This window comes from Rhea americana, unplaced genomic scaffold (genome assembly GCF_003343005.1).
Source record: "Rhea americana isolate MKP2758 unplaced genomic scaffold, rheAme1 scaffold_245, whole genome shotgun sequence".
Classification (NCBI taxonomy): Eukaryota; Metazoa; Chordata; class Aves; order Rheiformes; family Rheidae; genus Rhea; species Rhea americana.
The window spans coordinates 879,146-904,551 of record NW_028186363.1 but is presented as its reverse complement, the minus strand read 5'-3'; the positions used below and the strand labels follow the sequence as shown (position 1 = coordinate 904,551).

The window sequence follows — 25,406 nt, the reverse complement described above, 5'->3', positions numbered from 1 at the left end:
CTTTAGTGGAATGATTCCTATCGATTGTAAGTAYGGACATATCAGACATGTTTTGTATCATATATGAATAGCAAGGTTTTCCTTAACAGTTTTCTACCTATCTGAATGCTTTAGAAAATAAATCTTCCATGCTATGTGTAAAGATATGCTATTTTGTGAGGTAAGAATATTTTTTTGTTTGGTAGTTACTAGATTGTAGCTGTCCATGTGCCCTACATAGGAGTGCTTTTGCATGTCTTCAGCTGACATTAAAAAGAGAAACAGTTGTACTCCGACAGCTTTTCAGGACTTGCTTAAGCAGCTTGACACAAAAATACTCAAAAGGCCGTGTGTAGATCTATGAAGGTGAGTGCAAGAATTAATTGGATCATAGTTTTGAACTGATTCTATGAATCTGTGCCATAAACATCAGTGAAAACTGGCAGTGCTCAGGAGCAGGTAGCCTTGTCTGATGTTATACTGTAGGTCTTTTTTTCTTTCTTTCTTTTTTTTTCTTTTTTTTTAAGTAGTTGTGGGATATTGCAGCTATTTTTATACTAGGCAAAACTATTGTATGCAATATATGGTTTTCCTAAGTCACTTGCAGTGATTGTGGATTATACTTTTTCTTTTGAATTGAGTGTAATACAAAGTTTGGTATCTTACTTTAGAGAAAACCAAAGGAGAGAAAAAGTAGATTTGACTGTGTTAACAAAAAAACGTATCATTTATCTAAAAAAAAAAAAAAAAAAAAAAAAAAGGCAGTAGTTAATTAAAATAAGTTGGGTTTTTTTTAATGGTGATTTTATTTTCTCAAGGTTATTAGCTAAGTCAGAATGCTGTGGTGTTGTGTGTGTGATCTGAGAACATTTTTGCTTTTAGGCAGAATTCATACATGCATGTTGTCCTTAAGAATGTGCATTTCCATTTTTGGAACAAGCACAGGTTTTTCACATGTATGGGTCACAAGCCACGCTGGAGAATTGAAATTTATATGATGAAACATTTTGAATGCCTAGAATACAAAAGTGTTTCACCTACACATAAAAATATTTCCTGAGACAACAATCACTTGTAAATTTTTAAGTGTATTTATATATTTAATTTGTAACTATTTTTTCTCCAGTTAATAGATTAAGTTCTTGTTGTCATAGTGCACTTTCTTAATTTTAAGACCAAATAATTTCAAGCTTTACTGACTATGCAAAGAATTTGGCCAAATTCTACAAGCTCATAAAGAAGAAGGAAATATATTTGTTATCTAGATACGATGTAGAACTAACACTGAATTTGTTGCAAACATATATGGGCAGTAGTTTTACACAGCATTAAACCAAATTTTATCACTAGTTTTTCCGTTTTTAATCTTGAATTTTAGATTTCTGATAAAAACAAAGTAGTGAAAGCATTTAAAAACAAGATTTATTCCCTGAAGTTGATCAAGAAATACAAACTGTAAACAGAAAAAATTATCTACATCTCAGTCTTAGTGATGTTATGGCACAATCTTTCCCTACTCCCCCTCCCTCCTGTATTTTCGTTTTACAATAGGTATTGGATTACAGAATTCTGGGTTATGTTCAAAATGGATTCCAAACTAACCAAAACTATGGAGGAATTTCAAGAACTGGTAAAAGCTAATGGTGAGGAGTTACATTGTCGTCTAATTGACACAACTCAAATGTGAGTGTCAAAATTTCAATATGGTTGGAAAACAAACTTTTGCTTTCAGATTTCCTCTATTCAAATATAATGTGCCTCCAGCATGGTTTATAGCAGGATAGTTTAGTCTATTGCAGGATAACAATTCTGTGTTACGTATCCTTCCAAGGGTTTGTACATCCATATGGATGAAATACGTACCACGTAAAGAAATGGAATGGTTTTTAAGAATGGCTTAGGTTGAATTTAACTGTTATGTAGACCTTGTGCTGATTCTCTATGCTAGATAAATTTTACTTTATGCAGGGAATTCAGAAAACTTGTAGAGAATGAAAGATTTTGAAAGATAACTTGAAGTCAGTAAGAAAGGAGGATACATTTTAATCAGGTAATGCGCAAGGTAAAAAAAAWATATATTTTTTATATTTTTAATGCCACAGGTCAGTGAGAGGGTAGAAGTTATTTCATTGTCAAATTCTTGATGTTATTTTCTTTGATTTAAGTTTTTAAATGACATATCCTGCACGGATAAATGTGTATACAGCTGTACTTCATGTAGTTCTCCCTTGAGAAGTGAGCCATCCYTTTTAAATAAGAATAAATTCTGTAGAACTGTCTAACAGTGTAAATTCACATTTTGATTGGAAATGAACAGGCAAAGCAGAACAGAATTTAGCATTTATTCCATATCTGACTCTGAAAGAAGATACTCAGATTTTTAAAACCAATTCAATCTTGTTACTCCATAGACAGATAGCATAGGGGAACGTCTTGTATCCAGAGGCTCTCAGTGAAATCTACTGAGAATTATTAAATGGAAGAGCACTGGAATATATTCAATGGAGACAGAAAATTAGGACAGCAGTTCTGAGAAAATGCACTATATGATCTCATGTTAGATAGTAGTGTACTGTATTTTCATGCTACATTAAGCAACAATAAAACCAACAATACCATTATTGTCATATAATCGTTAATGAGTGGAAAGAGCTTGCTCTTTAGAAATTCAGGTAATTTACTTTTTATTCTGTATAGCATGAAAACTAAGTAACTGTGTTTTCTGTTATGGGAAGAAGAAAAAATTGCTCTTCAGAAGATGACTCAGGGTTGTTTTAAAATTTGTCTAAAAGAAATTCCAGGGATTGGTCTAGAAAGCTAACACAGCGTGTGAAAGCCAACACCAGTAAGAAACGGAAGGTCTCCCTCCTTTTTGATCACCTTGAGCCAGAGGAGCTCTCAGACCACCTCACCTATCTTGAATTCAAGTCTTTCAGAAGAATATCGGTAAGTGAATTATTTATTTTTTAGACATAGTTTGGAAGCTGGTAGAAAAGATGGAAGAAGGCTGGCATTACCATACTAAACCAGCAGTGCAAGTGATCGGACACTGTCAAAATGATTGTGATGGAGGAAATTTGGAAAGATTAAGGCTAGTTACAAAATCAAACGGAAAAAACTTATCTATATATTGACTGGTGTGAATAAATGACGTGTGTAAAGGCCTGTCGCCTGGCCCTGGGGTTGGGTAGAATGATCTCTGCTCAACTCATGTCCGAATGGCTAAACCATCATGTCTCCTGGGACAGCGGGCTGACCTATTCCATGTATTGAGAACACTCCATGGTCTGTGCTGTTCCCCCACCATAATAAGCTGCTGTTGAGAGTATTAGTTGGCATGAGCTAAAATTTTACCAAGGAATATACTAACCACCAAATGTATGGACAGATACATATTGCTACACAATTTTGTACTCGGGCTCTTTTTGTTTACTGGTGTGAAAAGCCAAAGATACTTGCTCTTGATACATACCTTTTTGCTGGAGTCATTTCTGAGAGGGAGATACACAGGCGGTGGACTTTTTAAGCAATTATGGAACAGAGTTGGARTAGAGTCAATTGGAAAGAAGAGGAGCAAACAATTTGATCCTCTTCCAAATAATTTGTTGTTATTTTAACAAGTGATGTAACTGCACAGGGGAATAAGCAGCCTCTTTTGACTCAAATCAATAATCAGGGTAAAATAGGATGAAGGAAACTTGGGATATCTCCTATAATACTAATTTCCTGTGGCAATAGAAAGGAATACTGCGTTCTTTGCAGTGTCTAAGGTATGCTATATATGTAAGAGGTCCGCTGAACTCTACTTGCCCTTTTTTGTTGAGCTTAACAAAGTAAAGATTTGGGGTAGAAAAGCACATTAAGAATGCCACTTTGAAAATGCCATTGAGATCTAACTTGTAATGGAAGGTGAAATATTTTATTAGACAAGCTTTTCTTGTCAAGTGTTTTTCTGGGATTGTCTCATTTTTGTTTTGTTTAATTTGATTTGTTTTCTCAGCTTCATTGGTTATCTGATAAAATGTTAACTTCCCTATGCATCTTGGCCTCATTTACATCCGTTTACATTACTACTATTTAAGTGTGGTACTGTTTGCATTTGAAACAAGAGTGAACTCTAGAGACTGAAATCTGAGACGGTGGCAAAGTCAGTGTGATGATAACAGTAAGAGCAAGTAAAAGATAACAATCTAGAATCTGAAGACGAAGCCTTGCAGGAAAGGGACACTGATTGCAAAAGATTTCAGTTATGCGTTTAAAGTTATACTTTATTTTGAGCTGAAGGTACATGACTCTATTTATTGTGTTAAATTCAACAGCTGTAGAACCAAAGTCAAGCATAAACTGCTACCTGTAGGCAGTAATAATACTTAAAGCTTATATAACTCTGAACATTTTTCAAAGCTCTCTGCAGGCATGAAGTCATTAATGATTAATGAGTGTAACAAGTATGAGGCGCAGTCAGTCTGCTTTGTCAGAGTTTTACCACTTACATATCTGTGGGGACATGGGTCCTTGCATACATTTTGTTTATAAAATTAAATTAAATTAATTTACTGAAAGAAAATGTTTTTATTACAAAATAGCTCTATTCATTACTCTGCAGAATGTGTTCATGTATGCTAAGCCACAGAAAATTATTATTTACTTGGCAGTGTATACTGGGGGAGGGGATGCAAATGAGAGACTGTGTTATCTGCCATTGGGATAGCTATTTATAAGGTCAGGGATAGCTGTTTATAAGGTCAGTCATTACAAAGTCGGAAAGGAATATTTAATTCCCTGCCATATACAACACACAGAAAATCTTCCACAAGACACTGTGTACCTTGCAGCAAAGAAATTCAGGAAGTGGTTCACAGAGTAATGACTATAGGTGTGCTGTTGTTTGGAAGTCATTTTAATGTATAACTACAAAATGTTGGGAGCCTAGACATCTCTCATAAGAGTCTGGATTCTGCTTTCCTGTTGAGGCTCTTGATTTAGTCATTGCAACACCATTCTTGTGTCCTTCAAATACCTAGATTTCTTTACTATATCTGCTGCTAACAGTCATGTTACAGCTAACCTTGTTAATAAATCCTTGCACCAAAATTATTTTGAAACTTTGAGTAGTGTGGTAGAAGTAATTTTGTTCAGCGTTTAAAAAAAGGAATATCCTTTCTTAAGGAGAGAGCTGCTGGGAACAAAATACAGACTAATCAAACTGATTCATAATTATACTGAAGCTGCTATGAAGACAATAATTATATAGTTAGATACTGACAAATTATCTATCTGCATAGCGTGGTTGGTTAAATTTCAAGTTCTAGCCAAATCTGACTTTGGTTCAAATTCCAAACAATAGCTCTAAGTACTATGTAATCTGAGAGACAGCACTACTTATTACTGTTAATATTTCTTCCATTTTAATTTAGTAAGAGGATGAATGCAGAAATGTCTGCTGTCATCTTTGTTTTTTAAAGTGTTAATAATTYGTATTAAATGGGTGGAAAAAAGTTAAAAACAGAGCGAGCAAGAAACAAACAGCAGCTTTACAGTTTCTAACGTTTCCATAAGGATCTGTGCAATCCAGTGTATTCTTTTGGCCTTAAGCAAGGAATATGTATCTGCTGTGGCTATGAATATTTTTGGTGCAATGTTATTGGTAGTCATAATAAAGAGTGGATGTGTATATCTCATGTCATACTTTCTTCAAGGATGATTAAAATTCTTGTATATTTTCCTAACGGAAAAGAGAATGGGTAAACATTTTGTCAACAGAAACGACTGCTTCCCTTGATATCAATGAGAAAAATTACTTTTTTTAAAAAAGATAGCTATTCTTTGCTGATGGTTATAAACACAGATGTGCACTGAACAATTTTAGGTTACTGATTAAATAAGAGAATTTCATAAACTGTACTAAAAATATTAAAGCATCTGTAAACCCCATTCTTAATGGGTTTATATCAGTTTTACATTCATCTAATTGGATCTGCTGCTCTTTCTTTTTTGATATTCGTGTAAGTTTTATCAGTGTGCCCTAGATATATAAATTGAAGATGTATCTTTCTTAAATTATCACTAGTTATTAGATTATACTGTAGATTCAGTTTTAAGCATCTCTTTAGAAGCCTAGATTTAATGGATCTGTGGAGCCACTGAGGCTGGGAGGAGAGACCCAAATCTGCTCATCCTATGGTTTATAAGAGCCGAGGCTTCTGGGATATAAGATCCAAAGTTTCAGGGACACTTCCAAATAACTTGCATTTGTATCCCTATCCTTGTTTCTTTACTGTGTGTCACAGAGGCCTAGGCTTACTACTGTAACCTGCACACTTGCTCTTTCCTTCAGTCTGATGGTTGTTTTGTGGAGGGTAGGTGCAATATCTGTCGTCTTCTCTAATATAACAGAGATTAAGTTTCTGAAGCCAAAATTTCTTGTAAATGGTTGGCATGTACCCCTTTTCTTGGAAGGGTTAGCATAAAAAGTAGCTGCAAAATACCCTTCTTCCAAGTCGTCGTTTTGCTCTCTCTTCCGTAACGTGAATAAAGATGACTGTTCTTTTTGTCCCTTTGAATTAAAGGGCATAGGAGCTTACCTTTAGCTAATGTGATAGCTGCTGGATATTATCACTGCGTATTTCTTAGGACAGAATTCGCCCCAGTCTGTAGTCCTCTGAACACTGACTATCTAGACRTTAGTTATCTAGTTGGCTTTAACATTTGATGAAGGAGATAAGCGTTTCCCTAATGCAGTCACTACTGTTAATGTTTAACTTAGTTAATTCATCCTGTAGAGGTGCTTGCTCKCCAAGGACTGTAGACAGAAACAAGAGTCAAGGTGACCAGGACAGAGTTTCGTGTCTACAGTCAGGAAAGCTGGAGCATATCATTCCTGAGCAAGCTCTGTGTGTGTGTGTGTGGGGGGGGGGGGGAATTGTGTTGTGTTTTTAAGGACAGATTTCTGTCAAGAACTTCACCCTATGAATACACAGGGCAAGCCCGCAGTTCTGAAGAAACTATTTACTTAAGCTATTTCTGAAAGCCTTTGGCTATTGGAAGTACTCTTTAAAAGACATTTACCTCTTCTAAAATTAGAACTCTCTTAATAAAGCAAAACAAACATAGTATATCTGTAAGTTTTTTATCTTCAAAGAACCATCAAATAAATTGGAGACACTGTAAGCAGAGAAATGCCAAATATTTGTTCATAAATTTAATGTACTTGATGCAAATGATGTAATATAAATTATGAAGAAAAGATACTTTCAGCTAATTGATAGTGCTGCTCTGAGCTGAGCAAAGCTTTGACAAAGGAGATATTTCAGTCTGGATATTTAAGGTACAAAGTACATCTTACGCCACAGTATTTCATTTGAAAAGCAGACCTGTATGTCCATGAGTATCAGGAGGTATATGAAACTGAATTTTCATTTATACTTTCTTTTAAGTTCTCGGATTATCAGAACTATATTGTGAACAGTTGTGTGAAGGAGAATCCAACAATGGAAAGGTCAATTGCTCTTTGCAATGGTATCTCACAGTGGGTACAGCTAATGGTGCTCAGCAGACCAACCCCACAGCTCCGGGCTGAAGTGTTCATCAAATTCATTCATGTTGCACAGGTCAGTTTAGTTCTGACATGCTTGGTGTTTATTTTATCTTTTTCCAGAACAGCTGTTTTGTTGCCTTTTCCTCACAATTACTGTTGTGCCAGTTATGACAGAGGATTTCATACATATAGCACGTGTATTTATGGATGCTGTCGTTTCATGCCAAGTACTCACATATTACAATATTGTCAGTGGCACCATGACTTTCTCACCATACCCATTCTAAACTCAAATTTTCACCAAAAAACTAGACTTGCTTTTGAATCAACTAGTGAGATTTCCACAGCTGTAATCGCTTACCTCTTTCCTAAAGCATGAACCGCTAACATGCATTTGGCCATAAGTGGAAGTATTTCCACCAGATAGTCCCTACTGGACAGAAGCCAAACTTTGTTCCTAGCACAATTCTTTGTTTGCATACTAATTCAACTGCAGTAATAACCAAGGTAATAGGCAATATTTGCATGTTTTAGTGGACAGTAGGAAGAAGAGGAAGTACTGAGGAGTCCTTTGAAGACTTGATAATTTCATTATCAAAATTAGTGAAATCAAGTGGATTATGGAGTAAAACTTGTAAGAGCTTGATCCTGAATAATAAAGAAATTGTAGAATTTGGATGTACATATTATACAACTTAAACTTTTAAATAATAAATACTGGTTGTTTTGTATGTCAATGCAGAAACTCCACCAGTTGCAGAATTTCAATACATTAATGGCAGTGATAGGAGGTCTCTGTCACAGTTCCATTTCCAGACTTAAGGAAACGAGCTCTTACGTTCCTCATGATGTAATTAAGGTTGGTATTGCTTTTCATAGTTTTACAAATAACATTTAATTTCTTTTCCTTTTTTTCAGTTGCATGTAAAAAACAAATTTATTAGGTAAGATAGAAAGGAAGCGTTCCTCATCTGTTGTTGTTGAACTCTTGTCGTTTTGTCTGTAACCCTAGTTCTTCACATATACCTCCTTTCTTCAAAATTGTGTAGCTTCTCTGAAGTTACCTTTTTAATACTCAGATATATGCTTTGATTTACGCAAAGTAGTATGTGACATTATTCAAACATTCAAAGCATATAACTGGATCCTAGAGAATCTGAGAAAAAAACTCATGTCATCTATAACAACATTGACTACCTTGTGTTTATGAAATGCTAACACAGACATCTGCACATATATTTTGCTGAGATTCCAGCTATTAAAGCTGTGAAGAAAAGCATATTTTAGCAATGAAATGGCTTTAATCACTCATTTGTATGAAACCAACGTACTTCATGCGTGAATCATATTTGGGACCAGGAATTAGTTAATCTTATTGGGAGCCCATTTCATGTAGGGGTCTGAAGAACCTGTTTGGATCATAGTATATTTAAACAGCTTTAATGGACAGTACAGACTTGGAATATGAACCAGAATTATGATCTCCCTTTATTACTTAGTTCTTTCATATCATTTAACTTCTAGCAATGATTAGAAATATGCATTTTTCTTCCATAAAGTGCTTTCAAAATTATATTCTAGTTCCCTGACTTACAACTGCTACAGTTGCAGCTCTTGGGATCTATAAAAACAGTTTAGCAAACTTATTTTAGAAGCAGCTTAACTTTCAGATTTTATCCTTGCAAGGAATGGACTACATATATGTCCTTCATTTGAATAACTTTCTGTATCAAGAAATTATAAATAAGTGTTACTGGAAAGCAGGTAGAATGTTGGGAATTACTTACTTGAGAACATACTTTAAAGTTTAACTAAAAATACTGGCTTGCGAAGCTTAAAAAGGAAAGGATTAGACAGGTACTTCCACTTGAAAACATTGGTCAACTGACTTCAATATTAAAAGTCAGCTTTGTGGCTATATAGTTTTTAAAAAGAGAAATATCTGTATTGCCAAACTGAAGATTCATTTGGCCTTTACAACTGGTCCAGTGTACTGTTTTTTCTTCTTTCGCAAGGGAAGAAAAAGTTACCATAAAAGCACAGCTATGCCACTAGTTCTTATCATGCTGTTATGGGCCCGTGGCAAAGCATAATGTTTTTTTGCCAGGAAGACTTTTAGGTGGCAATTCCAGCTGATGACTGAGAAGCCAGAGAAGCACAATTCACGTTTTAATTTGAAGATAATAACTTTTATGAAGATCAGGACATGACTGATAACTTGTGAATTCTTTCAAACACATCAGCAAACACATGCGTCTTATTTGAGAGGGTACTATTTCTTTTAGTTGACTAATTAGAGAATCTAGGAAAATAGGCATTTCAGATTAGGCACTTAAGCTAGATAGTTAAATTAAATGATATTAGTACCAAGATTTCATCTGAAGCCTAAAGATTCAAATTAAAAAAATTCTTAAATATATTTTGAGAGTCATTAGGAGTATATCTCTTAACAGCAAAATGGGAAATTCTTATACCATAAGACAAGAAAGAAAGACTGTAACTAATTTTGCTGCTTTGTTTGATTTTTAGGTGTTCAATGAAATGACAGAACTGCTTTCATCTTACAGAAACTATGACAGTTATCGACGTGCCTATAATGAGTGTACTAGCTTTAAGATTCCAATCCTTGGTGTCCACTTGAAAGACCTGATATCACTTTATGAGGCCATGCCAGACTACTTAGAGGACAAAAAAATTAACATATACAAACTTTATTCTCTATATAATCACATAAATGAGCTGATACAACTCCAGGAAATGCCTCTTCCTTTGGAGGCTAATATGGACCTTGTTCATTTGCTTACAGTAAGTCTGCTAGATAAGAGAAATACTCCAATTCTTTAAAAGGTTTTGTGTACTCTCAAGTAGACAATGCTGTTAATTTTAAATGCACGTCTTAAGATTTTTTTAAGGAAACAGACAACAATGGGAGAAAGTTATACTGATTTACTWGGCAACAAGGGCAGAGGTGTCTGTTCAGCCCTATGCTTCCAATTACTTCTATAAAAAGTGAAAGAAACATTTATTCCTGATTCACTATTGTAGCAAATGTTCTTTTTGTATTTTCCATAAGAAAAAATTATCTGCTGTTTAACCTAAGAAAAAATTATCCCCTGTTTAAGCCTAAATAGGTAGAAAGGTAGAATGCTTACTTAGATGACGTACACCTTGAAGACAGAAGACAACTACCTTGTGTTGAACATAAAAAGCTCCTCAGAAGACTTCAGTCTCGCAAAATGTGTTGAGTTAAACATACTCCATATCTAGCTAGCTAATGTAATACAACAAATACACTATGCTTAACTAATTTTTTGTTTCCAGTAATATCTACGTAGTGCTCTATTATTAGCATAAAATTAATTCCACCTAGCACATAAGTCACAAAAATAGTGTTAGCTACTCCTAATAACTTAAAACACTGCTTTTTATTAAAACAGTAAATGTACCTATCTTGTTTCTCACTGTTCTGTTTGGCCTTAACAAATACCCAGACTGGAAAAGCTAGATAGGCTGTTTTCACTTTCTGATTACAGGCTCTGTTTCAGCAAAGAACTAATAAATAACTTGAASCATAGGAATTTTTTTTTTGTTCTTTCTGAGAACACTTGTCTATGAATTTAAGTACACAAGCCTTCTTCAATCTTCACCTGGAATTTGTTTCCTATTAATAAATTATTTGCTATATTAGTTGCCAAGACACATGCATAAGCAAAGATGTAATGGGCACTTTTGCTAATTTTCTCAAATTCCTTTATCCAGGTGGAATGGTTCTCTCTTATAACTGCTGTTGGCAGATTAAATTTATCACTAAGTATAAGAGCATCTTTTATCCTTATCATATGCCTCTTAGTTCAATATGGCCCCACCTGGATTGAATAAATATGAGATGGTTAAACAGAAGTTTTCTGAGAGTTAAAGTTGGGACGGTTTCCTTGGAATTGTGCTCCAGTGCTTAGTTACATGACGGAATGCTTTAATATCATGGCAGCAATGTTTGTCTCAGGTTACGTATTAACAGACTGCTAGTTAAATGCCTACAGACTTGCTATGTTAATGGTCGTAGCCGTGTAATGTTACGGATTTTTAGATAATGGCCGCAAGAGACTAAAATTCAGACGTACACCCATTTCAAGTCACTGTGCAGCTCAAGTGCTTTTTTTTTTTTCCTGTGTTGTAGGCTAAATTAATAGTTAATCCACTAAGAATATTAATGTGTGCCAGAAACAAATAAATCAAGTAGCAGTAACTGTTTGGGGATTAAGCTAATATTGTTTTGTTTTCAGCTGTCCCTTGATCTTTATTATACAGAAGATGAAATCTATGAGCTTTCATACGCGCGAGAGCCAAGAAGTCACCGAGCTGCAGTAAGAGCCTTTCCAGATTCTTAGTAGAAAATTTTTTAATGAGTAATGTAACTTATCCCTTACATTCATTTTATTTAATCTATACTAAACTGAAAACATTTAAGCTTTACAGACTGAGCAAAGTCTATTAAAGTGTAGATTGTTTGGTTGATGATGAAGCCTAAGCTAGAGTATGTGTGAAATTTGACATCATGTCAGCTCTCATAATATGAACATAAATCCATTTGTAGTTACACAAGCCAGACATCAGGCTCATTCTTCATAATCGGTATTGATTCCTTTAAATTAAAAATTCTTACATGATTCAATAGTCAAACCCATGAATATTATAGTGCTTCCCCCCCTTTTAATAAATATGGAAAAGACAATGACTTATTTTGCAGAGAGCTTGCCGCTAATCAAAAAAACGGAATGAAGCACAGTAACAGTGGAAAAGTCATTATGCTGTTCTTGGTAAAGTGACTGAAGTAGTTCAGAAAATGGAACTATAAACAAGTGAAATGATCATGATCCATGGTTAGTTATCTTTTGGAGTAAGATATGTACCTCACTAATCAGTGGCAATTCAAGAAGTGTAGTAAGAGGCTAAGTAGGTTAAGTAGTTACAATCTGAAATATATCTGAAATATACTGGCATTGAAAATAAAATTAGATAGAAAAGGGCTGTAGAAATTTTCCAGTTAGTCCATGATAAAAATAATGTGACATGGTGCCAGAGGCAATCCAGGAAAAAAAGTGGATGAACACATGATGGTGGAAGACATTTAGTTTTTCAAAAAAAGAGAGGGGGGAAGAAAAACAACAACAACAACAGTAATTTATAAGACTGTCAGTGAACTGTAATGATTTAAGAAAAGATCACTGTTTTGGATGCTTCAGGGAAGAGCTTTCTCTGCAGTACCAAGTATGGTAATTACCAAAGGTATGATGCTGGACGAGACGGGCAATTTCTGCAATCCTGTGTTACAGTGTCTGTTGTGAAAAATGAAAGAAGCATAAAACTGAAAATATTTGCGTATGGTACTAGTAAAGTTTCATATTACTTGTTTTAGCCTTTGACACCTTCCAAACCACCAGTAGTTGCAGACTGGGCGTCGGGGGTATCTCCAAAACCTGATCCAAAAACCATCAGCAAGCACGTTCAGAGAATGGTGGATGTAAGTATGGTTGGCCCAGCTACCTCACGTGTCAGCTGTTGGCTTGATCTCTAGGTATGAAGCACAGGGAGAAGGGAGAGAATATCGGGCATATTCAGAGTTATGCTGAGTTGTGTGCTTTTGTCCTCACACATATTTCTGCCTTGCTTCAAATGATAATAGCAGCCAGTGTGAGTGCTGATTTGTATACTTCCAGAATCATTTTTCCAAGGAGTTAGAGACCCCTCTCTACCTGGGAGTCCAGCATTGTGTTACTGGTGAGGCCTGAAAGGCCTAGCAGTGGTTTTGTTACTAGCAGCCATTGCTTTTTCTATCTCTTTTGGATCGTTGGCTTTACTGGGAACTGTTAGGTAAGTTCAGGTGATCTGATTTTTAAAATAGAAGGAGGAAGGGGGAGGTAGAGACTTTGTCTTTACATCCCTGCTTCATCTGTTTTCCTTCTAAGAACATCTAATATTTATTGCTTATTATCTTTTGATAGTGCTTTGGATGTATTTCTAAATTAGGCCTATATATGCTCCTTGCCTTAGGGCCTAYGACAATCAGTAATGTCACTCCACAGGTAGAAGTAAGTGTCAGCACAACCACATTTAACTACTTCTGATATAACAATGAGCTGATGAAATAAGCTGATGATTTGGCTATTGATCATCACTGAGAGCGTTAATTGATAACATTAGTGTAACTGTGTATGTATGGCTGGCCATGATGGTCTTGGAGAAAAGCTAAGTAAGAGGTGACACTGTGCAGTGAAGCATTTAGACTGGCCTGTGTTAATTTACTTGCATTTTGCTACAAATCAGGAAATCATAATGCTTCTTTAGACTCAAGCAAAGAAAGCAATTAGAAAGATTGCTGCACTGTTAAATAAATACTGAAGGAAAGTGGGGGAGAGGGGGAGAGCCTCTAAATGTTGTGGAAGTTACTCAGTAGTTTCCATCCTCATTCTAAATTATTCTATTGTATCTTTTGCAGTCTGTCTTCAAAAATTATGACCATGATCAGGATGGATATATTTCTCAGGAAGAATTTGAAAAGATTGCAGCCAGCTTTCCATTCTCATTTTGTGTAATGGCTAAGGACTGGTGAGTGCCTACAAACCTTTTTAATCCAGTTTTGCATATGAACTTTGTAGCATCTGTCTCTGGTGGTGTGGGTTTTCTATTATTATTTCTATCAGGGTAGTAAAGTCATCCTCTGTTCTCCCAGGAATAGAAGATGCCTTTGTCAGTTACATTTCTGGTTCTGAGCTTGTTGTGAATTACATCTTCATGTGCTTACGGCACTGTTTACCAGGCAGACATATGAGGAAAAGCAGAGTTAATAGGAGAAGAAATATTTTTTGGAACAATATTTAGTATATACTACTAAAAAACTTTCTTAAGATGAACCTATTTCTCCAAAATATATACAGAGAATTTTCAAATGTATATTTTGGCCAGATTATGAACATTTATTAACACATTAAATTATGGAAAAAATAACATTATTTAGAGGCTTCCTTGCTCTCAAGGGGTGAGTATCCAAATTCAGACAAAACTACAATTTGACTGAGCACTACAAAGTAGTTTTGAGGTTGCATCTCATATGCAGGTACTTTATTTATCCTTCCAAGTTGCATTTTAATTTGTAGATAAACCTCTGTAGACTGCAGGAGCAGTGGACAACTTTACTGCCATTGCTGTAAATTTTAGTCAGTGAAAGTATGGCCATTATAAATTGTGAGAGAAAGGTATGTTTAATTCTCCGTATAAATTATTGTTACCTCATAAACAACTTTTCTTGTTTATTTACAGGGAAGGTCTGATTAGCAGGGATGAAATAACAGCATACTTTATGAGGGCTAGCTCAATCTACTCCAAATTAGGACTTGGCTTTGCTCACAGCTTCCAAGAGACCACTTACTTAAGGCCTACTTTCTGCGACAACTGTGCTGGATTTGTAAGCTCACTTCTTAGTAAATTAAGTCAATATATTAGCGTAATGCCTCTTTCTCCTGCCTAAGTGTTCACCTTTTATCATACAGAAATAGAACACCAGTGAAATTGTATGAAATGTCAGATTGTTGCCTGTGTAGCTCCTTGATGAACCCTTTACACGCTTGACAGTACTCTCCTCTGTTTAAACATGGCTCGTATTCCCATCGGGTTTTGGCAGTGTGATTCTTTCACAAGACTTCCCTGTAGAGGGGCTTCCATGAGGCTGTCAGAATGCTTGCTCTGGTACAGATAATGGTGTGCCTCCTGCGTAGCACAGAAGGATTTAGTAACACTTACTGCCCAACCAGTCCCCAACTGAACTAGAATCAAACACGAGTGCTGATCTGCAATTTGCAATTTCCCAAACCTCCCAGCCCTACAACTTCTTTGGAGGTTGTCATCTGTTAAGAGACTAGTTCAAGTTATTTTATTTGTCATAGGAAATGCACATACAAATACTGTATTTACCTCAGGCTAAAGAGGTAAATATTTCATATTTCTTTTCCATTAGAAAGAGAGAAAAACAAGGTTCTCTGCAGGTGCTCACATCAAGAAGTGGATGGAGCTTTTACCGTGTTTTTATATCTGGAGGTATTGGAAGTACATGGAAATATCTTAATACGTACTCTTTCTGTTTGTTTGAATTTCAGCTATGGGGAGTCATTAAACAAGGATATAGATGCAAAGGTAAAATACTTTATGCTTTGTTCATTTTAATTTATGATCGATGATGAATGGCRAAAGAAAAAAACTGATCAATCAGACTATGATGGAAAAATAAGGGGTTCCAGAACTAATGCAAAGAGAAAGGAACTCCGAACTGATAGCTGCAGCCCTTTTGCAAATTTCACTGAATCCAGAGGGTTTGAGAACAGACCATCGTATCCTGATCAGGGGCAAACTCTCTCTGTGAAAACTGTGCAACAGATTCATAGCAGGCATTTTGCAGAGTTTTCTTCCTTGTGCTGGTATCTGCTTTCTCTTCAACTCCTAGTCAGAACTCTGTTCTGATTGAATGTTGCAATTTGGTATTTTCATAATGAAAAGTGGTTTGAAGAACATACAGCAAGGGGATGTAGTTGGTCTTTTTACCAACTGTACGTTGTTTCAGGTAATGCACGTAGAGAAGAAGCTTTACTGCTTCCTGAGGAGGCAATATGATGTGAGAGCTGATCTTAGATGTTACAACAAAGTCTCTAAATCGTGTAAATTTTGTTTTGTGTGCAGACTGTGGAATGAACTGTCACAAGCAATGCAAAGACCTGGTTGTGATAGAGTGCAAGAGAAGATCTAAACCTGCAATTGCAGACAGCAGCCCCACATCAGCTCTTGCTTCGAGCCTCTGCCCAGTAGGGGTCAAAGAGCAGTTCCATGGTGAGAAAAAATCACATTAAAAGGATAAAAGCAACAGTTCTAATAATAATAGCCTTGCCTTTGCTTCATTTTGTTTTAAAGCTGAGTTGTACAGCATTGTTTTGGGTTTTGGTAGTTAACTGCAGTGTTTTATTAACAGACTAACTGGAATCAAGCATAAGTGAATCAGTACCCGATTACCCCCGTTCCAGTTCTAGTTTGAACGGAGGTCAGACTCTCTATCTGGGAGATTTCTGTCATGCTACAGGGTGTGAGGTGCACAAATTCCACAAAGGCTCAACAAAGCTTCTGACAGAGTCTCATGAGAACTAGATGCCGTGAACCAAGCAGCAGACAGGTTCCCTTCTCCCACTTTGTAACAAGGAGGTCTCAGTATTAATTAATTAATTTATTTATTTTTACCCTCTTGGAGTGGGCCATTTTCACATTAAGCTAGTGYTGTGCTGTTACAACTCTGACTCAGATTTCACTGTGGTGTTTTAAGATCAACTTACATATCTGTGCACAAGGAAAATGAAAAGCTAATTGTCTACTGGGTATTGTCATGAAAGCATCCATACTAATTTTCTTTACATTTCTCTCATTTTCTTTATCTATATCTAATGTTTGCARTTCTGCTTGCCAATTTGATACCAGTGTTTTGTGTTCAGTGCAGGATTCATGCTGCTGGGTTCTACCTCATGCTTCTCRTTAACACTTTACTACAGAGAACAATGCTGCCAGTTTCTTTTGATAGCTGAGCATGTGCACCTCTACGACTTTACCTGCAAGGGCTGCAGCACTGTGTAATAACCAGTTAGTGGAATGCCATGCTCATAGAGAGCTGAGCTGTAGTGTGCTGCCCCATTGTCACCCAATGCACTGGAATGTTACAGCAGTTAACATTGCTCCATGGCAAAAAACAAGAATTCAGGTCTACGTTGAATACATGTGTTTGAATACAGAGTTTCATTTATGCTTTCTTCCCAGCAATAGATACTAGCTTTTCTAAAAACACCCTTTTTAAAGAATCCTCTAAACACCTCTTTTGCCTGCTACTTCTAACATCATGTTTTTTCCCCCACTTCCTTTATTAGGCTCTTCCATTGCCTAAATAAGTGGCAGTGGATAACCTCTATAAAAGCACAGAAAATTAAAAATACCATTATTTCACCTTTACAACTTCTCATCTGTTTTATAGCTTAGGGCTGCAAGTTGTGAGAAGGCTGAAATAACACACAGGTTTAATCTTCCACCCAAATCACTAGATCAGTGTTCTGTAGAAAACCTCTTAGCTATCTAGAGGCCTTTCTGGGGCTGACCTTGATGGTACGTAATGACGGTGATGAATAACTCCTGTTTTCTTCTTACTCAYCCATACCTATGTTACTGTGAATGGGCAGAGGGAAGTTGCAGGAGACACTACACTGAAAAACCTCCTGTGATACCAATTTTGGAGAGCAATGAACATAAAACTGATTAAGGTTAAATGTTGTTCTGTTTTTTTTTAAAAAAATCATACTTAATTACGGTACRTCCTATTTCTTTTCCCCTTCCTGGGATAAGATTTTTACCCAATTTACCATGTATATTTTCTAGGGCAAGAAGAAGGACCCTTCACCTTTCCTAATGGAGAAGCAGTGGAACACAGTGAAGACAGCAAGGACCGAACCATTATGCTCATGGGTTCTTCAGCTCAGAAAATCTCAGTGAGACTGAAACCAGCTGTGGTTCATAAGGGTACTCAGACTGATCCCATACTGTTGGCTAGTGATGTATCTCATTGGCAAGCAGAGAAGAGCGAGCACACAATGCCAGAAAATATTTACCTCCAGCCTGCTCCACAATCTCCTTGTCCGAGCCCAGGTCTAAGTCGCAGAAAGGCATACGTTAAATGGGAAAACAAAGACTCTAGCCAGAAAATGAAGGAACATCACAGCTGTAAACCCTCATGCCAAGAACTTGAGCAGGTATGTACATCAAAGCATTCTGTTTTACCCAACAGTATTGTAAAGTGGTTGGTGGAGGTGAAAATGTGTCATCTTACACTATCACTGTATTCCAGGGTAGCTGATTGCTAGAATAATGCATGAGGGATATCATATTCTTTGCCACTTAAGCTTTAAGTCCTGAGATGGCTTGCTTCAAGCATAAGTTTTAGGACTGCTATAAGTCTTAGGATATACATTTTTTAGTCTTTGTTATGGTTACACTGGTCAATATTAAAAATGACATGCAAGAATATAACCACAATCTAATCACCTAAGACAGAGTGTTACTCCATAAAATGAGTTATTTTAAGAAATACTTTTCCATATGTGTAATGCAAGACTGGGAAATTTGAATTTGTATTTTGACATAACTTTTGACAGAATGTTATTACCATAAGGGAGCATGTTGAAACAAGGTTCATATTTAAATATAGACATAGGTATTTTTGTTGAGGGAATCTGAAATAGGTTCCCCAAACTTCTGATACAAATTTAAGACAACAGTAGTTAGGCAAAAGAAGTTTCCAGCACTAAGGAGAACACAATGAATTTAAATTCAGAAATCTAGTCTTGTCTTATTCCTTAGGACAGCCAGATGCATTACAAATTGTTACTAGATATACACCATAACAGAGATCTCAAATCCAGACATACTGACCTTGCTACTGAAATTTCAACTTACTTGGCTAATTTTTTTTTTTCTTGGCTTGAATATATTAACAGTTTTAGGTCATAGAAAGAGAAATATGTCATCAGTTTAAGAAACTGAAACCAATGAAAATATGTCCCCCACAAATGCTGACTTACATTTAGTCAGTCATAAAGAAAATGGTATATCTGTAGACTAATAAAAAACAAAGCTGGCAAGAGATGAGAAGGTGCTAGGATAAACAAGAAAATAATACAAAAAAACCTCTAGGTATGCGAGAACACCTCTTCATCCCTGAATGTCATAATAATGGAGACAAGAAGCTAAGGCCTTGAGACAAAACACTAAAATAAACAATAAAACCTTGTAGAAACAAAAAGCATAAAACAAAATGCACATCAACCATTACKAAATAAGGAATTAGAAATCTCTTCACAGGATTAACAATCTTGGAAGTTAAAAATAAACAGTATTTACCAAAGTATCCCAACCTAGATTGAAGACTGACTGTTCTAGACACTGCATATAATAGTTCTGTGTCCTTTTCTTTGTGAGTTGCAATGCTGGTGAAACAGCTCTGTGTGTAAGTTTGAAATTTTCTAGAATATAGTGTCCTCCTTCATGCCTGGCATGTCTTCATGTTCCCCATGTAAGAAAGCAACATGAAAGGACATATTTCTATGAAACATTGTGGCTTGGACTCTTCTTTGGATTATAAGAAGGARCTGATGTTTTTTCTTAGTGATTAATTAGACAAGTTTTATAGTTAATTATATATGCAATTATATAGAAATGATTAGATTACCTGACTGTTGGCTAAAAGATAGCTCTTGCCTCCTTGCAGTTTACTGCCAGTACAGTGGTGTCAAAGGCTTTGGGTTCTAACTTTCCCTTTTTACAGGCAGCCCGTTCCTTTACCTGCTTATGTTCTCTAGTGAAAGACTGGAGACTCACAGCACTTAACTGTGCCATTCTGTTAGCGGACAAAATGATGGTCACGTTCCTAAGAACCTTATTGGACACATATGACTGCACTGGATAGGGACAGATAGGAGGAGAAGTAATAAAAACGATGCATCACTAAACTCATTGTTTTCAGCCTACAGTCTCCACATTTTTGGTCTTGAAAATGTGTAGATCAACACCTAGAAAGTACCCCAGAAGAAAAAATTCCTGCTGTCATTGTTATAGTCCAGAATTTCTTTCAACTTTGGGAATTGATACTTTTGTTGTCCTCTGCTGCCCTATATAACAGGGTGGGGTGAAGGGGAGGGAGCACTGCTCTCATTAGTCAACTGATAAAGAATCCCCCCCCCCCCTTTTTTTTTTGGAAAACTAAATCACAAAGTAATTTTGCTTTGTGTACAGACATGCTTCTTGCTGGGTCTCACCTGCATTAGTCCAACTGTGGTTGAAAGCACCTTTCCAGGCAAAGAGGCTAGTATCACATTAGCAAGAGCTTARTTCCTGCAACTCTTGGATAAATCCAGATGTAATTATCAGATAAACAAAGGTGGATTTATTTTCCAAACTTCAGTTTGAGATGTCCCTAACACGAAAACAGTCTAAAACCAGCCTCTTCTTGTATAAACATCCTGATCTTTGAATGTTAAGTCTAACTTTCAAAGTTCCCTTGCTGTTAAGGAAGTGAGCTCTTTAACTTGAATTCTACCAGATGTCATATCTTCAGTGCACTGTACTAGCAGAAAAAGGTGCCATGAAAGGAGGAAATAAAATTCTGAAATGTAATCGTTAACTACACCATCTGCTCACTCAATCTACTAGTAGTAACCTGCCATGTATGAACAGCTTTTTCAGCAAATCATCTCAGGCAGCATTACCTAACAGACCAGAGGAGGTCCCTGAGTAAAACCATGACTGTGATCCCTAACCTATCCCTATCCCTTTAGGGAGGCCAACTTCTCTATCAATGCCCCAGTGTCAAGACTGGTGCTGTTCTGCACTCACACATAAAGCTTCTGACCTGGCAGGAGTAGTGACATTATGGAAGATTGGTAAAATAAGACAGAGATTAATTAACACAATTAGCAAGAATGTAACAGTACATATCACTCCTCTTTCAGTCAATAGTACAATCCATGTAAACAAGGACTTGAAGTCTGGACATACCCGTAAGAACTGGTTCTTTGGATTGTCCTTTTATGCAATTCCTACAGTTTGTCTTGTCTTTTCTCCCTCACCAGATTCTGTCCTCAATTTCTGTACAGCAGATGTTATAAATTCATGTCCATGATTACTTTACAGTAATTTCTGCATTAATAGAACAGTAATCTTCTTTTGCCCTGTATTACTGGCTGTACTGGTTGCAGGAGGAGTAGTAGAGGGTGGAAATGTGCAGGCAGTGGCAATGACAGTCAGACCAGCTGCTAGAATGTTTTAAGAGCCTACACAAAGACTGCGAAAAAAAGCAGATTCAAATCACTATCTAGTGCTTCAGTAAAAACGACCTGCCTTCTGTCCCAGGTAGGAGGGGTATGTTCAAATGAATGGTTAAAACCCTAGTCATCATGAGCAGCTCAGTGCTACAGACATCAGAAAAGTTAAGCTAAAGCAGATTTTGGCTAATGATAATGCCTGCAGTGAAAATGAAGGCGAGAGCTCAGCTACTATACTGACTGTGGGGACCAAGAAGAAATCTGTCTGCCTTGAGAGCCTGTCATTTGTGGAAAAAAAAGAATTACCCATTCCTGTCTACCTGTGTATTTGGATTACCTGCAGATCACACTGAAGGAAAGGAAAGGAAAAACAAAAAAACAAAAACACTTCTGTAGATGATAGAAAATGGTTAATATATCAAATAGTCAAATATATTCCTGATAGGTGAAAACAGAAAACTGGTATGCAGGCATACAGTTATTTAGCATGCCGTTTATTGTTTCTGTGCTCAGTAACTTATTAATGAAGTTGCATATTGTTTCATACACAAACCTATGGATGTGATTTATGCCAGTCAACCAAAACACATAAGCAGAACTCCTGAAACTAACTGAAAARTCCATTATCATTCTCTATCTTTTTTCTTTAGGAAATTAGTATTCTAAAGGCAGACAATGAAGCTTTAAAGATCCAGCTTGAACAGGCACATAAAACAATTGAATCTCTCACACTGCGGAGAAGAAATCATGTAGTGGACAACATACAGCACCAAGACTGCTCCTAGCAGACAAGACAGGAAGTTTCCTATGGAAGAATGTACTGAAGAAGGGGTTGTGATAAAGCTGCTTTATCAATCAAGTGAATAGGAAATTACTGAACATATGTCACTGTTAAAAAATATGCTCCCAGATGTGTAATTATTATAATTATATAATAATTATAATGTATATTACCTTTGACTTTTTAAGGTAATTAAGTATCTTCTGAGCAATGAAGGTAGTATCCATCTTCTGGAATTGCTTTTAAAGAGATGTGACACTGTTCCTGAAGTTCATAATAAAGACAACGTAGATTCCCCAGTGATTTGACTGCAAGCAGTACATCTTACCCTGTAGGTATTCTGACAAAGCAACTATTCATAAGGGCCTTGTCAACTCAAATTTGGCCCAATTCCAGGTCTGTAGAAACAAACATTTGATAAAGCTAAGCATTTAAATAAAACTGTAGAAATAGTCCATTAAGAGAAACCATTCCTTCTCTCTTTAGCTGAAACTAATTAAAATCATGACATATACTGTTGGCACAGTTTAAGAGGAATACTAAAATGAGCAGTTAAGCTAATGATATTTGATTATTTGAGTCTTAGGGTTTTTTTTTTAAGATAAACTGACAGTTTTTTAAAATACTTTCAGAGCTTAGAAGTACTGCTGCTCAAATATTTATCCTTGTGAAAGTAAAATACTTAAGACTAGAGAGAGCTGACACTGAATACTGCTTCCATTTTTGTGTTCCTTGCTGTAGCTTGGCACACTTGCCTCTGCTTACTGGACTTAAGGGACACCTTGTTGACCACATACTTCAGATGCAGGACAAAACTACTTACTTTGTCTCATGTAGAAGTGGCATCAGTGCTACATCTTCTGAGTAGAACCTTGAGGACCATGTTGTGAAGGAAAGTGTACAGTAATCCCAGTGCAAAAGTTACTGTATCCCAGAATTTCTAGTATCTTCCAATTCTGACCAGGTTTTCTCTTTTTTCTTCTGTCTCTCTCTCCCTCTTAGATCTTGCATGCACTTTAGTCAGTCTTTGTCTGACTTTAGGTAGAAAGTCAAGATAAGTGTCCTCTTACATGTGTAAATTTTGTACAGTAAATGGTGCTAGTGGAGTAACTTAAGTTTCTTAAAGCTACAAAATGTACATACTGTTAAGAGATGACACAGCAAACCTTAAAATTGCATTTGTATTCCAAGACAATCCTTAAACTTACAGCTGTATAAAATTTGCTTGCATTTAACAAATAGGGATTTGTCATCACAAATATTCAAAATCAGAAACTTAGGACTTTGAGAAATTTATTTGTAATGTATATTTAATGATTTTTAAAACTCTTAAATTACTTTACAAGAACRAAGTCTACTATATAAAGTGAATTTTTAGTTGACCTATTACAATACTGTGTGTATATGGGTTTAAAATGGTATAAATGTATATTCCATCCCCAATTTAAAGTGATTAATTACAAAATTTGTGAATGCCTTATATATTAAGAAAATAATGAATGTCTATTTGAAACTACTTACCAAATTCAGTGATTTCAAATTCTTGATCTGAACTTAGATCATGCTTGCACCTCCAAATGCCCAACCAAATGGAGAGACAGTAGTAGTAGTAGTAGTAGCAGCTTTTCTGTTATCTTACTGTAAATATGTATGGTATGTAAAGAATTGAGATGCATGTGACAGAACAGCAGCTTTTGTTCCTCATACACTAAGCCTGAATTTTTAGCAGTTAACATGAAATTGCACTTTGTGATCAATGAGGTAATCAAAATGACTCTTGGGTCATGTTTGCAAACTTGCTTTGCCATACTCTGTAAGCATTTATTTTGTCCYCTATGAAGGGAACTATACCAAGGAGTATTTCTATTAGGCATTTAACAAATAAGTCTATTTTTATAAGAATTAAAATAAACAAGATGATAGGTAATTGAATGTATTTTCACATATTTGGAAAATACCCCCAAACAGCACTTGACATTGATAAATCCTCTTGTCCCAGTAACTCTGCTAGCTTGTGGTGTAAAGTCTGGATTCTGATAGACAAACTATATATGCAGAAATGCTGTTCTAAAAATCAATCACAAACTCATACTTAAAAAGAAAATCCCCTAATGTCAGCAGCTGGCCTACAGGGTTCAGAAACCCTGAAATACTGACAGAATTGACAAGAAGCAGAAGTAAGACTCGCCATTTTAACTTAATACTCTAAGTTATGACTTCAGATTTGTACAGTCTTAAATGTTAATCTAGTATTTCCCTGTGTCCTCTTGCTGTTTCTACAGTCTGAATGATTTGAAAGGGATCTGTTTGCAGGAACCTCTCACAGAACGAGCCTGTGCGTGCCTCATGTATGCTGAAAACTTCAAAGTAGTCTGTAAAATTGAAAACGGATAATGTCAGAGCTCGCTTTATGTTCTTCATTTGCCCAGAGCCCTGCCAGTTTTTGTGGGGATAGTCCCTTCTTACTACTTCGGGGACTTCCCTTCCCTTCTGCTGTATGAAAGACCCAAGTTAATAGTAGCAACTGACTGCCYGGGGTAGCGCTGAAACTGGCACAGTTACTAAAAAAGTAATAAAGTTTATATTCAGGAAAAAAAAGTACCRAGGGCTGGTTCAAAGTCTCTTTAGCATACATTGTTGATACTCAGCATCCTTTAAAATTTATCTTGTCATGGCTAGTATAAAGACAGGCATTCATTTTTTTCCCTTCTCTGGGCTCAGCTGTACATACAGGAAGAAAAACCCAGCTGCCCCTCTCCCCCTCACCAAATTTTTTTTTTCTTTTTTCTAAATTTGAATTCTGATCCTTTAAAGATACAAGTTGACCGAGTAATACCAGAATTTAATTGACAGATTACAAAGCAGCTACGTTTGGTAGCTTACGTGTGTTTTTGGAACCATCAAAAAAGTTAATGTTTGGAATTGTCTTTGTCCTAGTAGCAATCTGTTATTTTGTGATACGTATCATTAATGGCAACTTGCAGAATTTTTGTTTTAAGGCTGTTAAAGACGACTGAAAAAAGTGTATAGATTGTAAAGATGTTTGTTATATATAGTGTAAGTTTTTGGTTTAATATTTATAATAGAAAAAATATTAAAATTGTACTTCATGCCTCTGAGTTTGTATCTCAAAAAAATCTAAACCTACATTCATTTTCCTTGATTCTGTCATCTGAGATATTTCTGCAGGGCTAATCTAACATCAAAGTCTCTAGTCTGC

General features: G+C 36.0%; 1 protein-coding gene across 1 annotated transcript in view; it reads left to right on the top strand.

Annotated features, from left to right (window-relative positions):
* The window catches only part of RASGRP1 (RAS guanyl releasing protein 1), a 46,646-nt gene extending 24,002 nt beyond the window's left edge, over positions 1-22,644 (top strand). Inside the window, exons 5-18 of the mRNA XM_085306673.1 lie at positions 98-160; positions 1,531-1,662; positions 2,772-2,925; positions 7,416-7,589; positions 8,259-8,375; positions 10,046-10,321; positions 11,800-11,880; positions 12,933-13,037; positions 14,013-14,122; positions 14,834-14,978; positions 15,667-15,703; positions 16,244-16,390; positions 17,969-18,339; positions 22,056-22,644. Coding sequence (XP_085162799.1) covers positions 98-160; positions 1,531-1,662; positions 2,772-2,925; positions 7,416-7,589; positions 8,259-8,375; positions 10,046-10,321; positions 11,800-11,880; positions 12,933-13,037; positions 14,013-14,122; positions 14,834-14,978; positions 15,667-15,703; positions 16,244-16,390; positions 17,969-18,339; positions 22,056-22,190 — 2,047 coding nt within the window. The 3' untranslated portion in view covers positions 22,191-22,644. The remainder of the gene's footprint in view (positions 1-97; positions 161-1,530; positions 1,663-2,771; positions 2,926-7,415; positions 7,590-8,258; positions 8,376-10,045; positions 10,322-11,799; positions 11,881-12,932; positions 13,038-14,012; positions 14,123-14,833; positions 14,979-15,666; positions 15,704-16,243; positions 16,391-17,968; positions 18,340-22,055) is intronic.
* The last annotated feature ends 2,762 nt before the right edge of the window (positions 22,645-25,406 follow it).